Here is a 15,866-nt window from a genome sequence, read left to right on the forward strand (position 1 = left end):
ATAAAAAAAAAAAAAAAAAACTCAGGCTTTATACTCGCGCAAAAAAAGGCAGCCTTTACTTATATTGAGCTTTATCTATGTGCTTATATGTACAAAGAAGACAATTTTGGAGTGTTATTGCTGATATTGGAGTGTGGAACTATGTTGCAGTGAATCACGGAGGCTTTGTATACTGCAAATTTTGGGATGTCATATTACTGAATTGTCCTTGCTACTCATAGAAAGGAGGTGAGTGATGTACTAATTAGACCATGGATGTTGAGATATTTGTTTATTGGCCGCTGAAAGCTGATATATCTTGATTTCTTGGTGTGTGCAGGCAGCTATATGTATTGCAGGATTGAAGAAAGTGAGGTTTTGCTTTCTGGGTTATTTCTGTCGAAATAGGTAAAAGGTTAGGTTTCTCAGTGTAATTATTGAGTTGTTTTTAGTTATTCAAATAAAAAAAGAAGGCTAAAGAGAGGAAATTGAGCTGTTCTGTTTTGCGAGTAGATAAAAATCTGAGCAGAAAGAGTGAAACTTTGAAAGATTTGAAGTTGTGCAAGTGAGGGAAGATATTAGGAAATGAAGACTTGACGCTTATATAATATACACATCTTTCAAAAAAAAAGGAAATGAAGACTTGAGTCAATTGAGTTCTTTGTATGGAATTCTGATTGAAAAGAGGGGTTATTGCGCTTGGCCAAGAGCTCAAATAGATAGTGTCCCACCTTTCGATGATTCTCTTAGGAATTCATTGTTTTCACTTAAAAGCCTAATAAAAGGAAAGAAAGGAGAGAACAAAATGTTGTTCATAATAAGTTTCTCCCTTTAACATCCTCTTGTTCCAGCTTATGCAATATATTTGGATTGGAGTCCAGCCTTTAAGTACTCACTCTTGGTATGTTGTTGATAAATAAGTTCCTTTCCCTTGCCACTATGTTTTAGAACCATAATATGCTGTATTTTGAACAGGAAAATGTTAGAATTATCTGCATCTTGGCAATAACTTCGTGGTCTTGCATATTCTGCATCATTTAAGGATGACAACCAAAATTGTTGCGTATACTATGTTGTCCTCAATGCAATAGATTGACAAGGGTAAGGTCGAGCAACTGATTTGAATTTACGTAGTACTTGGATCATCCTTGAGATTTTCAGATTACATAGACATGTCCATAACAGTTTGCATTTATATAATATTTACATGGTATATATGAAATGATGAAACAACTCATTGTTTTTAGTTCAGCCAGAAATCTCCACAACCCACAGGAATGTGCAACCAGATGATTGTTTCCCATATTCCCATTTTATGTCTGTACCAATTATACTATATTGTTTACAATAATGGCCATTCACATATGATTTGATGAGCATTGAGTTCCTTTCTCATGCAGCCCACATTCTCTGGTAAGCTTCCTTGAAGTTGAATTCCTATATGTTGTCTTTATTTCCTATCGATGATTTATGTCTTTCATATTCTCATTTCTTACAAAATATTCTCAATAATTTCCAAACCTCTGCTCATAATATGCCTCAGCCTGAGAAGCCAAATCATTCCTGCATGAGTTGACATCACTCGCTAGCAATCTTAGTACCACTTCCAACCTCTCAGTATCGCTATCGAACTGCATGTCGGCTAGATAATTAGAAAGACTGCCATACCTCTATCTTTAGTAAGGGCACATTAATGTTAAAATCTTACCACAAAATCAGGATTTGTCACTTCTTCTGGTGCTAGCATAAACTTGATAACATACACACCACAGTCATATCTACACAGAAAGAAATCATGTCACCTGATGTGGCTTACAGTATTTTAAAGGTACTCAACAATATGTAACCTAACTACTCAATATATATATACCCATTTGGTTGCTGTGGGACATTCGATGGTCTTTCCACTCTGAAATCTGTGAAGGACCAAACTTTTTGGTAGTTCTGATCTATATCATCTTTGAAAAGGGCGTCCAGGCTAACCAACTGGTTTGTGAAAATGTTATGGCAGGAAAAAGTTCAAAAAGCCCATTAGTGCAGTGTTTAGCTAAGGTAGCTCATAAAGTATGCAACCATTTACCAAGTTATGCAGTCGCCTGTCAACCCAATCACTCTGACATGATGCAGCTAATGAATCCCATATCTCAACAACTTGCGTTTTCAATTGTAGTACAAATAGAAAGAAATGACTTCTGTCCTTGTCAAAGACAGGAACAAATGCCTGCAAATGTAGTTTTCACAGCATAACTAAGCATGGGATGCGTTAATTGGACTAAAGAAAACCAAACTTCACCTTTTCACAACATAAAAGATCTGACATGTAGTTTTCCTTGATCCTATGCCTTTTCGCGAAAGAAATACACTTAGATGGATCATCTGCATTCTCCTGTACAACACAGAGTATAAGGAAATTCTGTTTTTTTTCATGTGGTGGACTCGTGAAATTGAACAGAATAAGATGTCAGTTGTACAAATATGATCTTAGAACCTACTGCAAAAACAATTGGCAGATACCAATTTACAGAATCTTCCATCTTCCTCTTAACTAAAGTTATGGCATCAGATATCGTAGAAATGACGTTATCATCAAGCCAGGCCTTTGGTCTCAGTGAGTATAGTTCCCTTCGAGATAAATGATAATTCTTGCAATGAACAATAGTCTCACTAGCAAAAACAGGTACATAATAGATCAATTGGTGAGCTTAAATGCATTCAGCTAAGCAAACAATAACTTGAGGGAAAAGAATCTGACCTCTCAATCAGTGAAGAATCAAAGACATATTGGATTAACTTTAAGTCCTCTGGACTGGTAGGTTTGTTCACTGTAAACGGACCAACCAAATATTTAGACATTTGCATCCCATGTGAGTCAAATCTCACATCTATGGAGACCAGAGAAGAATCAGGCTTCCCTTCCTTGCTGCTACAAATATGGAAGACACAAACAAATTGAGAAAAATGATAATCCCATTAAATGTGAACATTCAATTTCGGGCGATGAAAACTATAGTTACAACAGAACAATCACTTTCACATCTTGTAATCTCATAGGACATGTGCTAATACCTTGAAAGACAATTAGGTTAAACAAATTGATACTGTAATTGAAATTACAAGGTGGCACCATTAAGCTTAGGAAATGCAAATCAAATCTTAGCATAGTTGATCTTGTTAATAATCATCACAAGGGAAGTGCGAGGCTTTTTCTTTTTGCACTTTGTAGACCAAATTTCATGAAACAAATACTGGTAGAAAAAAACGGGAAAATGATTTTCAGAAACTTAGGAAACAAATCATTTTGAAATTACTTGTCTCTCGACACCAACCTATTATACAATATACAAAAAAGGGATCACTACTCTTATTATTGTTTACCTAGATACAAAGCACTGTGCATTGAAGCAGTGTAATGGCAGAGTTGGCATTGCCATATAGAGTTGCAAGGACATTGGGGGGTTGTATTTTCAGTGGGATGCATATAACATTAAATGGATGATTGGCAAGAAAATGGTCAGTTCTGATTTTAGTGGGGTTGTAGACACTTGGCGTTGGGCCCAACAAGCCCTGAGCGCTAGGGCTAGACCTGCACGCAACGTGGGGCAACAGGCCTTAGGCTGGAGACACCTAGCGCTGGAGCCAACCGCGTGCATGGCTATAAACCCACATGCCTGGAGTTTGGAGACCGTGCACCTCGGTTTGGAGACCGCGCGACTGGGGTCTGCAAAGCCCTCCAAGGTTCCAAGATAGTGGGGCTAGGTCAGTAGACCCATACGCCCTAGTTTGCCTTTGTCTATTAACCGACACAAGGAATAACAAATTTAAAAAACAACCACAGATTTTATTTGAAAGGTAAAAGTATAAATTACTATTTTTATTATTATTAATAATAAATTTGAATTAAAATATTATTGCTACAAAAAAAAAAAACCATCTAGTTGATTTGAGGGATAAAATTAATAATAATATTTGTGCTATAAATATTATTATTTTTATTTCAATTCAAAGTATTAATATAAAAAATATTATATTTGTAGTATAAATATTATTATTTTTATTATAATTGAAAGTATTAATATTAAAAATTATATTATTTGTGCTATAAATATTATTATTTTATTATAATTCTCTCGGGTCTTACATTAGGACCCAATTCTGTTGAGTCCTGTGTCGAGACAAATTAGCCTTGGGTCATGCGTCAGGATCCACGTCTCATGGTTCAGATACCCAACCCAACATAATTAGGTCCCGACACTTGACCCATTAAACTTGGATCTAGTGTCGAAACCCAACAAAATTGGGTCCAAACATAGGACCCAAGGCTAATGGGTCTTGATGCATGACCTAATAAAGTTGAGTCCCACCACTAGACCCAAGGCTAATGGGTCTTGATGCATGACCTAATAAAGTTGAGTCCCACCACTAGACCCAAGGCGAATGGGTCCAAACACAAGACCCATTAGACTTGGGTCCGATTTCAGGACTCAATTCCTCACTCTTGGTATGTTGTTGATAAATAAGTTCCTTTCCCTTGCCACTATTTTTTAGAACCATAATATGCTGTATTTTGAACAGGAAAATGTTAGATTTAATTATCTGCATTTTGGCAATAACTTCGTGGTCTTGCATATTCTGCAACGTTTAAGGATGACAACCAAAATTGTTGCGTATACTATGTTGTCCTCAATGCAATGGATTGACAAAGGTAAGGTCGAGCAACTGATTTGAATTTATGTAGTACTTGGATCATCCTTGAGATTTTCAGATTACATAAACAGGTCCTTAGCAGTTTGCATTTATATAATATTTACATGGTATATATGAAATGATAAAACAACTCATAGTTTTTAGTTCAGCCAGAAATCTCCACAACCCACAGGAATGTGCAACCAGATGACTGTTTCCCATATTGCCATTTTATGTCCGTACCAATTATACTATATTGTTTACAATAATGGCCATTCACATATGATTTGATGAGCATTGAGTTCCTTTCTCATGCAGCCCACATTATCTGGTAAGCTTCCTTGAAGTTGAATTCTCTGTCTAAATACTTTCTTTCCTATCGATGATTTACGTCTTTCATATTCTCATTTCTTGCCAAAAATTCTCAATGATTTCCAAACCTCTGCTCATAATAAGACTCAGCCTTGGAAGCCAAACCATTCCGGCATGAGTTGACATCACTCGCTAGCAATCTTAGTACCACTTCCAACCTCTCGTTTTCACTGTCGAACTGCATGTTGGCTAGATAATTAGAAAGACTGTCATACCTTTATCTTCAGTAAGGGCACATTAATGTTAAAATCTTACCACAAAATCAGGATTTGTCACTTCTTCTGGTGCTAGCATAAACTTGATAACATACACACCACAGTCATGTCTGCACATAAAGAAATCATGTCATCTGATGTGGCTTATAGTATTTTAAAGTTACTCAACATGTAACCTAACTACTCAATATATTGTGGATCATAAATATATATGTACCCATTTTGTTGCTGTGGGACATTCGATGGTCTTTCCACTCTGAAATCTGTGAAGGACCAAACTTTTTGGTAGTTCTGATCTATATCATCTTTGAAAAGGGCGTCCAGGCTAACCAACTGGTTTGTGAAAATGTTTTGGCAGGAAAAAATTCATAAAGCCCATTAGTACAGTGGTTAACTAAGGTAGCTCATAAAGTATGCAGCCATTTACCAAGTTATGCAGTCGCCTGTCAACCCAATCACTCTGCCGTGATGCAGCTAATGAATCCCGTATCTCAACAACTTGCCTTTTCAATTGTAGTACAAATAGAAAGAAGTGTCTTCTTTCGTTGTCAAACACAGGAACAAACGCCTGCAAATATAGTTTTCACACCATTCTTTTCATGCTGATGGTAATATGTTCACCGTACATGCTTATAATAAAAGACGAAAGGTATCTAAAGTGTGGAAATGGTTCGACAAGGTTAAAAAAAAGAATGGTGTAGTCTGGACCATATGTAAAGGATGTCAAAAGAAGCATCCAAGGGAAAGCAAGAAGGGAACTTCAAATCTGCACAAGCACTTAAAATGATGCAGTATGGAGCAAAAACAAGTATACAGGGGATAGCAAGAAGGGAACTTTAAATCTACACAAACACTTGAAAAGTTGTTCAAAAAATAGACGGAGAAATGCAAAAACAAATATGTTTGTTCAATGACGAAGAGAATGAAGTTATCTAGCATCACCTTCTAAGGTCACCAGTTGTCTGGCATCACATGATCCAGATTCTGATGATAAGTTCCAGGGATTCCGTGAGTGGCATAAGCAGAAAGATGATGGCGATGTGGTTGATTCACAAAAACTTGATCTTAATCGGTATTCAGGAGAGCCTTTGGAAAACCTGGATAAGCTTTCAGATGTATTAGCTTGGTGGCGAGTCAGTTCTTCGAGATTTCCTACACTTTGTAAAATGGCTCGTGATTTCTTAGCGATTCCAATATCAGCTACTGTATCAAAGTCTTCTTTCAGCGGTGCAGTTGCATTCAATGGTTTCAGGCTTTAATATATGGACATGCCTGGTCGGAAAGCCCCGAAAACAATTGAGTTCTTCACTTTCTAGAGACAGGTGATTCCAAGATGATTTTCCCCCTAAATTTCTGAACATCGTTTTCCAATATTTCTTTTCCTGCCATTATTTGTTAATTAAATTTGGCTGCAAAGTCACACACTTCCCATGTAATGATTATTAACAGGGTCATGACGCTAAAACAATAGCAAAAGCTAAATTTGATTTGCATTTCCTGAGCTTGGTGGTGCAACTTTGATCAATTATAGTATCAATTTCTTTAACCGGATTGTTTTTTTAAGGTATTAGCATATGAAGGGATTTCTGGTTCTTCCCTGATCTCCTTAAATGTGAGATCTGACTCGTTTGTGAAGCAAATGTCTAAATATCTGGCTAGTCCGTTTACAGTGAGCAAACCTACCAGTCCAGAGGATTTTGAAGTTAATCCAATACGTCTTCGATTCTTCACTGAATGCCATAATTGGTTTTCAGTTCATCGCTGTGTCGGGGGACCACCTTTTGACGAACGAAAATGCCATAATTGGTTATTACGAAAATGCCATAATTGGGTTTCAGTTCATCGCTGTGTCGTTCGTCAAAAGGTGGTCCCCCTTTGACGAACGACACAGCGATGAACCGAAAACCAATTATGGCATTTTCGTAATAACCAATTATGGCATTTTCGTAATAACCAAAATAAGTTGCATTCAATGGTTTCAGGCTTTAATATATGGACATGCCTGGTTGGAAAGCCCTGAAAACAATTGAGTTCTTCACTTTCTAGAGACAGGTGATTCCAAGATGATTTTCCCCCAAAATTTCTGAACATCGTTTTTCAATATTTCTTTTCCTGCCATTATTTGTTAATTAAATTTGGCTGCAAAGTCACACACTTCCCTTGTAATGATTATTAACAGGGTCATGACGCTAAAACAATAGCAAAAGCTAAATTTGATTTGCATTTCCTGGATAAGCTTTCAGATGTATTAGCTTGGTGGCGAGTCAATTATGAAAATGCCATAATTTGTTATTACAAAAATGCCATAATTGGGTTTCAGTTCATCGCTGTGTCGTTCGTCAAAAGGTGGTCCCCCTTTGACGAACGACACAGCGATGAACTGAAACCCAATTATGGCATTTTCGTAATAACCAATTATATGCCATGTAAAGCTCATCCAACACAATGCCAAGAACTAAGAAAATGGAGAAACGTGAGAGAGACAGAGAGAGAATATACTTTTGGCATTGTGTTGTGTTCAGGATAGAAGAATTGGATGAGTGTTGCCTTAACATTCTTCTTCTCCTTCTATCAATAAAAAAACAAAAGATTCAAACTTCACAGTGGATTGTTTTAGCCTTAGTGGACCACTGTTTTAAGATTCGTGGTCAAAACCACAACGAATAGACTAGCCCATGCCTGTGCTGGCAGACGACATGATACAAACAAAGACGAATGGGAGACGGTTCAATTGCCAAATAACCATGGGTTTCCACTTTCCACGGGGACCCTCACCCATTTCTGTAGATTCTCTCGAGATGGCATTTTTGTAATAAATGGAGCTTAGAAGCCTGATTTGCAACCCCGATGCTATATATATCCGACACTGGTCCTATAATCTCTGTGACAGTGGCTGCCTGTAGCCCTGTACAGCAAGCCCATCTTTTCCCAGCTTAAAAGTTTTTTTCGTTTCTTATAAATTATTTCCCAGTCTTCCCAAGTTTTACAGCACAGGAAACTCATGGAGGAGGGTACTGCTTCCGTTCCAAAAAAAGAATCTGAATCTGCGTCCGTACTCATGGAGGAGGGTACTGCTTCCGTTCCAAAACAAGAATCTGAATCTGCGTCCGAACTCCCAAATGATGAGCGGGAAAAGGAATGGCAAAAGGTGCTTATAACCACTTGCTTCGCAATAGCCCTTTTTTTTAACCAAATTCCTGATTCCAAACTCGATTCCATGCATTTACTCTCTATTCTTGTTGCAATTCTCTTTTCATGCCTCTTTGTTTCACTTTTTATCAACCCCACCAAGTTTCCGAAGACATCCAAAGTGCTGGGTAAAGTTGCTGTTTTCCTGGCAGCCACCGTGTTTTTCATCATTATTTCAATCCCTTTCCCCCCTGGTGTCAAGTGGGCTACTTGGATAATCTATGCCATTTCGTTGCTTGTTATTGGAATCTGCAATCTCTGCTACCGGACATGAGCTTGACATGGCTTCCATTTGCATGTTGTATTTGTTCCATCAGTGTTTGTATTTGTTCTTCGTCACAAGCAAGGGCGGAGGAGTATAGAAGGCTAAGGTGGGCTCTAGCCTAGATAAAAAAAAAAAATTATAAAAAAACTTAATATTCTCCTGCATAACCTTTACATCATATCTGTGAAGGGAATTAAGGGTTGCTTGAACCGCTTGCCTTCTGTCTGCGTTGGTGATATGGTAATGGCCATTGTCAAGAAGTGTACTGATCTTTAGCCTAGGATTGCAAGTGCAGCTAATGCTAAGAGCTTTAATTTCTCTGTTCTTTTTTTATTTTTGGAATCATACTGTCTTTAAATCATATATGTTTTTGTAGGGTTAATTTTTGTTGTGTTTTTGTTATTTTGATTAAATTTTATTTGGAGCTTTATATGCAGTAATGAACTTTATGGATTTTGTGCAAGAAAGAAAAAAAATTTCAGGGCTTCACCCCAAACCCCAGTACGGCACGTTATCTCCTAAAAACACATCTACTAAGTAAAAAATAAAGACTTTCCCTTTTGTTTTTTTGGTAAAAACCCACTCCTTGCAAAGATTTTTTTTATTGATTATTTATTAAAATCCACTCTTTTACCTTTATTAATACTTGAGAAGCACCATGGGATTTTTATTTTATTCTCTCAACAACATCGGGTTTTAGCTTAGGTTTTGAAGAAGAATTTAAACAGAGAGTAACAACAGTACAAAACCATCACTAAGTAAGAATTTTTAAGCTCTAACTTAGCTTTACAACAAGGATTAGTAACTGTTCATAGTCCAAGATAAAAAAAATTCCTAGTTCAGCCCTTGGTCACAAGGCTTCCATTTGCATGTTGTAAGGTTTTGAAATTCAGTGTAATCACGGTGTTATGTATAACCATTGATCAATACAATATAATATGGGCCATTCAAACTTTTTATGTAGTATCTATGAGCAAAGAATGTAGAAAGGGCGACGTTATCATCAAGCCAGTTCTATGGTCTCATGGGGCATAATTCCCGCCGAGTTAAATAATAATTATTGCATTGAACAACAATCTCACTAGCAGAAACAAGTATAGAACATGTGAACTTAAAATCGTTCAGTTAAGCAAACAAGAACTCTTAGAAAAAATTCTGCCCTCCCATTCAGTGAAGAATCGAAGACGTATTGGATTAACTTCAAAATCCTCTGGACTGGTAGGTTTGCTCACTGTAAACGGACTAGCCAGATATTTAGACATTTGCTTCACAAACGAGTCAGATCTCACATTTAAGGAGATCAGGGAAGAACCAGAAATCCCTTCATATGCTAATACCTTAAAAAAACAATCCGGTTAAAGAAATTGATACTATAATTGATCAAAGTTGCACCACCAAGCTCAGGAAATGCAAATCAAATTTAGCTTTTGCTATTGTTTTAGCGTCATGACCCTGTTAATAATCATTACATGGGAAGTGTGTGACTTTGCAGCCAAATTTAATTAACAAATAATGGCAGGAAAAGAAATATTGGAAAACGATGTTCAGAAATTTAGGGGGAAAATCATCTTGGAATCACCTGTCTCTAGAAAGTGAAGAACTCAATTGTTTTCAGGGCTTTCCGACCAGGCATGTCCATATATTAAAGCCTGAAACCATTGAATGCAACTGCACCGCTGAAAGAAGACTTTGATACAGTAGCTGATATTGGAATCGCTAAGAAATCACGAGCCATTTTACAAAGTGTAGGAAATCTCGGAGAACTGACTCGCCACCAAGCTAATACATCTGAAAACTTATCCAGGTTTTCCAAAGGCTCTCCTGAATACCGATTAAGATCAAGTTTTCGTGAATCAACCACATCGCCATCATCTTTCTGCTTATGCCACTCACGGAATCCCCGGAACTTATCATCAGAATCTGGATCATGTGATGCCAGACAACTGGTGTCCTTAGAAGGTGATGCTAGATAACTTCAAATCTACACAAACAATTGAAAAGTTGTTCAAAAAATAGACGGAGAGATGCAAAAACAAATATGTTTGTTCCTAGACAATAGGGGGAAGAATCATTTTCGATTCAACTGTCTCTAGAAAGTGAAGAACTCAATTGTTTTCAGGGCTTTCCAACCAGTCCTGTCCATTTATTAAATCCTCTATATGATCTCTGGCCTGAAACCATTGAATGCAACTGCACCGCTGATAGTAGACTCTGATAGAATAGCTGATATTGGAATTGCTAAGAAATCACGAGCCATTTTACCAAGTGTAGGAAATCTTGGAGTATTGACTGGCCACCATCGCCATTGGACAAACATATTTGTTTTTGCATCTCTCCGTCTATTTTTTGAATAACGTTTTAAGTGTTTGTGTAGATTTGAAGTTCCCTTCTTGTTTTTGCATCTTTTACATATGGCCCATACTGCACAATTTTCTTCTATAACCTTATCGAACCATTTCCACACTTCAGATACCTTTCGTCGTTTATCATCAGCACATTCGATGAACATATTACCATCAGGATCTGGAGCAGGTTCAATTTTATCATTGTTTTTACTAACTTTAGAACCTCGTTCCCCGAGTAATTCTTCTTTTGAAAACATTCTCAAGCTCTTACAAGTTTTCCGTGGAGTAAGCTTCAGGTTCCTAACCAAGTCTTGCTGCTCTGAACTCTCTTTCATGAGGATAGGGAGAAAGAACTCTAATGTATAGATATAACCAGCATCAGTGCTCCTTAGCAGGATTGCAACCGCAGCATTCTAATTATACTTTCGTGCGTGATGAGCAAGAGGATACTCGCTTACTTGCTTTTCCTTCACATCAGGCTCAAAGGAAGGAAGACATGTTTCACAGGCTTGTGCAGCACCTTGCCCTGTGTTCAGAAATAGTTGCTCACAAGCATTCACAAAGCCTTGCATCTCCTCATCTGAATAACAAGCTGTACGCTCTATTGAAAGTTCACATGTCCTCAAAAAACCTGAATTACATAATCTGACATGAGATTTTGAAATATCATCAACAGCTCCCCAGGTATAATCTCAAGGAATCCATGTCAGAGCAAGTGGCAATCTGTGTGTTTGGCATACAGCTCTGGTAACATTAGCGATTTCAGTTAACTCAGCTCTTTGATCCCTTGAAAAACACTGGGAAAAAAAATTCTATTAGACAAAGCAGAAGACAACCTAATTTAGCATAGAAAAAACTGTGAGGTACTACTGATAAATACCTCAGAACGAAGTCGAGGTTGTAAAATAATAATCACTTTCACATGTTGTCCACGCGTAAGACATATGCTAATACCTTAAAAAAACAATCTGGTTAAACAAATTGATACTATAATTGATCAACGTTGCACCATCAAGCTTAGGAAATGCAAATCAAATTGTTTTAGCGTCATGACCCTGTTAATAATCATTACAAGGGAAGTGTGTGACTTTGCAGCCAAATTTCATTAACAAATAATGGTAGGGAAAAAAACAGGAAAACGATCTTCAGAAATTTATGGGGGAAATCATTTTGGAATCACCAGTCTCTAGAAAGTGGAGAACTCAATTGTTTTCAGGGCTTTCCAACCAGTCCTGTCCACATATTAAAGCCTGAAACCATTGAATGCAACTGCACCGCTGATAGTAGACTTTGATACAGTAGCTGATATTGGAATCGCTAGGAAATCACGAGCCATTTTACCAAGTGTAGGAAATCTTGGAGAACTGACTCGCCACCAAGCTAATACATCTGAAACCTTATCCAGGTTTTCCATAAGCTCTCCTAAATACCGATTAAGATCATGTTTTTGTGAATCAACCACATCGCCACCATCTTTCTGCTTATGCCACTCACGGAATCCCCGGAACTTATCATCAGAATCTGGATCATGTAATGTCAGACAACTGGTGTCCTTGGAAGGTGATGCTAGATAACTTCGTTCTCTTCGCCATTGCACAAACATATGTGTGCTCACTCTTTTCCCACGAAAGCAAGTTCTTATAAATATAGCAAACATGGAGGAAGAATGCATCTATGCTTTGATGAAGAACTGCCTAAATATTTGTTTAGCACTTTTAAACACTCACTTGCAACCATTGCCTTCCACCACTCCTCTTTGGATGGATTCACCTTAAAATCAAAATCAACTTGCTCGAGTTGAGTAAAAGCTTCTCTTAATTCCAATGCACTCATGAGCATGACAAATGTGGTATCCCATCTGGTAGGATCATCATGAGAGGCTGCTTTCATGTCTTGCAATTTCACATTATTAATTGCTTCCCGAAACTTATCTTGGTTAATTGGTGTTGCATTCACATATACAATACAGCCCCTAATCTTGTTAAGCACGTCTTTTATCTCATAAAACCCATATCCAGCAAGAAGTTCAAGAGTTTGTGCATGGCATGAAAAACATAGTAAGTCCCCATTCATATATGGGAATTGACTGAGATGCTTGCTTCTGAATTCTCTAGTCATTTGACTGTTTGGTGGAGCAATTTCTGCAAACATGAACTGCACTTTCTTAATGATGTTCCACTCCACTAGCACATCTTTCACAGCTTCATTCATATAATCATGTTCTATACTCCTGAAAGCCAAAATCTTCTTATTCATCCTCCACCCATCATCAATAAAATGCATGGTCAAGCAGCAGGACATCTTGTTATCACCGTATGACTGCAAATCAATTGTTAAACTGAATAGAGATGAGAGATTATCAAGATATTTCATTAGTTTCTCTTTCTATTGTCTGTAAATAGAAAGAGCATCAACCTGAACAGTGTCTTGTGAACAGAGTTGAAACTTTGGCTTCAGATCGCAGACAAATGTTTTGAAGAACTCATTTTGAACCATATCCAACGGACATCCGAGCTTCATAATCATTCTAGCAAGGTTAAGGCGACTCCTCTCTTGATCAAATTCAAAATTCCCTCCCAAATCAGAAGGTAATCTATGTTGTTTTGCATCTCTCTGTCTCTTTCTTGAACAACTTTTCAAGTGTTTGTGTAGATTTGAAGTTCTCATCTTTCTTGAACAACTTTTCAAGTGTTTGTGTAGATTTGAAGTTCTCATCTTGCTATCCATTGTATACTTCTTTTTACATCCTTTACATATGATTCATACTTTATTTTCTTTGTCTATAAACTTATCGAAATCTTTCCAGACTTCAGATACCTTTTGTTGTTTACTATCAGGATCTCGAGCAGGTTCAATTTTATCATTGTTTTTTCTAGCTGCAAGAGAGCCAGAAAAGGTAAGCTAATACATAAAATCCCTTCTGAGCTATAAAAATATTGGGTATCATCTTTTTTTTTCCTCTAAGCAAGCAAATTTTTGAAAAGCATTGGGCATGGCCAAATTCCGGAGGCAGCTTGCAAATGAGGCCAACTTGTACCTAAACAAAAGGCCAAACACAAGGGACGCAAATATGGATGAAGTGGTTTAAGAATGTTACCTGTACATAAGGACCGTCCGATTCCAATTATACTTTCGTGCGTGATGAGCAAGAGGATACTCGCTTACATGATTTTCCTTCACATCAGGCTCAAAGGAAGGAAGATATGTTATAAAGGCGAGTCCAGCAGCACCTTGCCAATTGTGCATAAATAGTTGATCACGGCATAACAAGATGTACGCTCTATGAAAAACACACATTTCCGGATCATCCTTGAATCACGTAATCTGACATGCAATCTTGAAATATCATCAACAGCTCCCCAGGTATAATCACAAGGAATCCATGTCAGAGCAAGCGGCAATCTGTGTGTTTGGCATACAGCTCTGGTAACATTAGCGATTTCAGTTAACTCAGCTCTTTGATCCCTTGAAAAACACTGGGAAAAAAATTCTATTAGACAAAGCAGAAGACAACCTAATTTAGCATAGAAAAAACTGTAAGGTACTACTGATAAATACCTCAGAACGAAGTCGAGGTTGTAAATTGGTCCGTAAATCCGCAGCCTTTAAACAGTTGGGTTTATACAGAGTTTATAACACCATCAAACAAGACCAATGTCTCTTTGCGCATATAATTTAATGGCACAAATATTTTGGACTCAAGCTAATGCAGTTGTAATAGTGAATGACTCAAATATTTTAATCTTTAATTTAAAGCTTAAAGATTGTTTCACCTCAGAAACACTAGCAAATGCAAACACAGAGATCACAGAAAATGAAGCTAAGGGGAAAATTCACATTTTATGAGATTTCGAAAGTAGAAAAGACAACAACTTTGACTTCAAACTCGATATGCGAAGGAAAGCTATTTTCTTTCATCTCTTTCTTATTCTCCTAAATCCTGATAATAAATTGAGTAGTATTTACAACGTTATCCAAAATCTGATTGAAAAAAAAAACACATATGTATATATAATGAAGACAAACCTGGAGAGCCTGTGAAACTTTTTCCGTCTCTAAATCAAAATCTTGTTTCTCCTCCATGGTCACAAGCTCCAGCACAGCACAGCAATACTTGGGTTGATCAGATTCAAAGACCGGAGGAAGGGCAATAATACCCCCTACTCCACAAGAGATGGCATCTGATAGGTATAAGAATTCATTCGGTCTGTAAATAACGTATATTTGAAGTCCATTCTGGAAATCCACAATTCCATGCCCGAAAAAAAATGTCTGGACGTGAAAACAACGACTTCCTAAAGAAGCTTCTAGCAACGATAACGCTTTTTCCATGGTTTCCCTTAGACTCGACTTTGCAGGAGGCAAAACATCTTCAACGGAAGACAAATGTTCCAAATACATTTGTATTTCGACAGATTTTTTTGGCAACAAGTCTTCTCTGGGAACAACATTCGGTTGATGACAAATTCCATCTCAAATAAAGAATAAAGACTTGAAGGAGGTTGACTTTTCTGAAACTCCAACATTCGGTTGATGACAAATTCCATCTCAAATAAAGGCCCGATTAATTTTTCTTGTCCATATAATAATTATATATTCTTTTATGGGCCTTATCTATGGACTCAATTAGCCCACACAGGCCCAATAAATCATTCTTAGACATGTGATAGGGAGTGATTCATTTTATATTTGTTAAATCATCAAATAATTAGGAATGATAAAACTAATTGTTGAGAAGTTAGAAGGAGACTCGTTGTTACCCTGTAAATAGGCCACTGATAGATTACAAAGGAAGCATGAAATTTAGTGCTTTGGGAA

At 37.2% G+C, this 15,866-nt stretch overlaps 1 protein-coding gene and 1 pseudogene across 1 annotated transcript; both read right to left on the reverse strand.

Annotated features, from left to right (window-relative positions):
• Positions 1 to 1,185: 1,185 nt before the first annotated feature.
• LOC118057019 (putative ubiquitin-like-specific protease 1B) lies at positions 1,186 to 3,095 on the reverse strand. The gene is made up of 7 exons (XM_035069465.2): positions 2,732 to 3,095; positions 2,472 to 2,643; positions 2,273 to 2,365; positions 2,060 to 2,200; positions 1,850 to 1,965; positions 1,688 to 1,757; positions 1,186 to 1,610 (listed from the first exon to the last, which is right to left on the reverse strand). Exons 1-7 carry the CDS (start codon positions 2,836 to 2,838, stop codon positions 1,485 to 1,487), a joined length of 825 nt encoding a protein of 274 aa, XP_034925356.1. The 5' UTR covers positions 2,839 to 3,095; the 3' UTR covers positions 1,186 to 1,484.
• Positions 3,096 to 10,161: 7,066 nt separating this feature from the next.
• LOC118057018 (protein NLP9-like) lies at positions 10,162 to 15,449 on the reverse strand (annotated as a pseudogene).
• Between the last annotated feature and the right edge of the window lie 417 nt (positions 15,450 to 15,866).

This window comes from Populus alba, chromosome 17, assembly GCF_005239225.2.
Source record: "Populus alba chromosome 17, ASM523922v2, whole genome shotgun sequence".
Classification (NCBI taxonomy): domain Eukaryota; kingdom Viridiplantae; phylum Streptophyta; class Magnoliopsida; order Malpighiales; family Salicaceae; genus Populus; species Populus alba.

Excerpts from the sequence above, each read along its gene's own strand:
- LOC118057019 (XM_035069465.2), bottom strand. The coding sequence starts at position 2,838 with ATGCAAATGTCTAAATATTTGGTTGGTCCGTTTACAGTGAACAAACCT. Across the intron at positions 2,644-2,731 it reads GATTCTTCACTGATTGAGAG|TGAGACTATTGTTCATTGCA; the intron begins GTCAGATTCTTT and ends TGTTTTTGCTAG. Across the intron at positions 1,966-2,059 it reads ACAGGCGACTGCATAACTTG|TTGGTTAGCCTGGACGCCCT; the intron begins GTAAATGGTTGC and ends TTCACAAACCAG.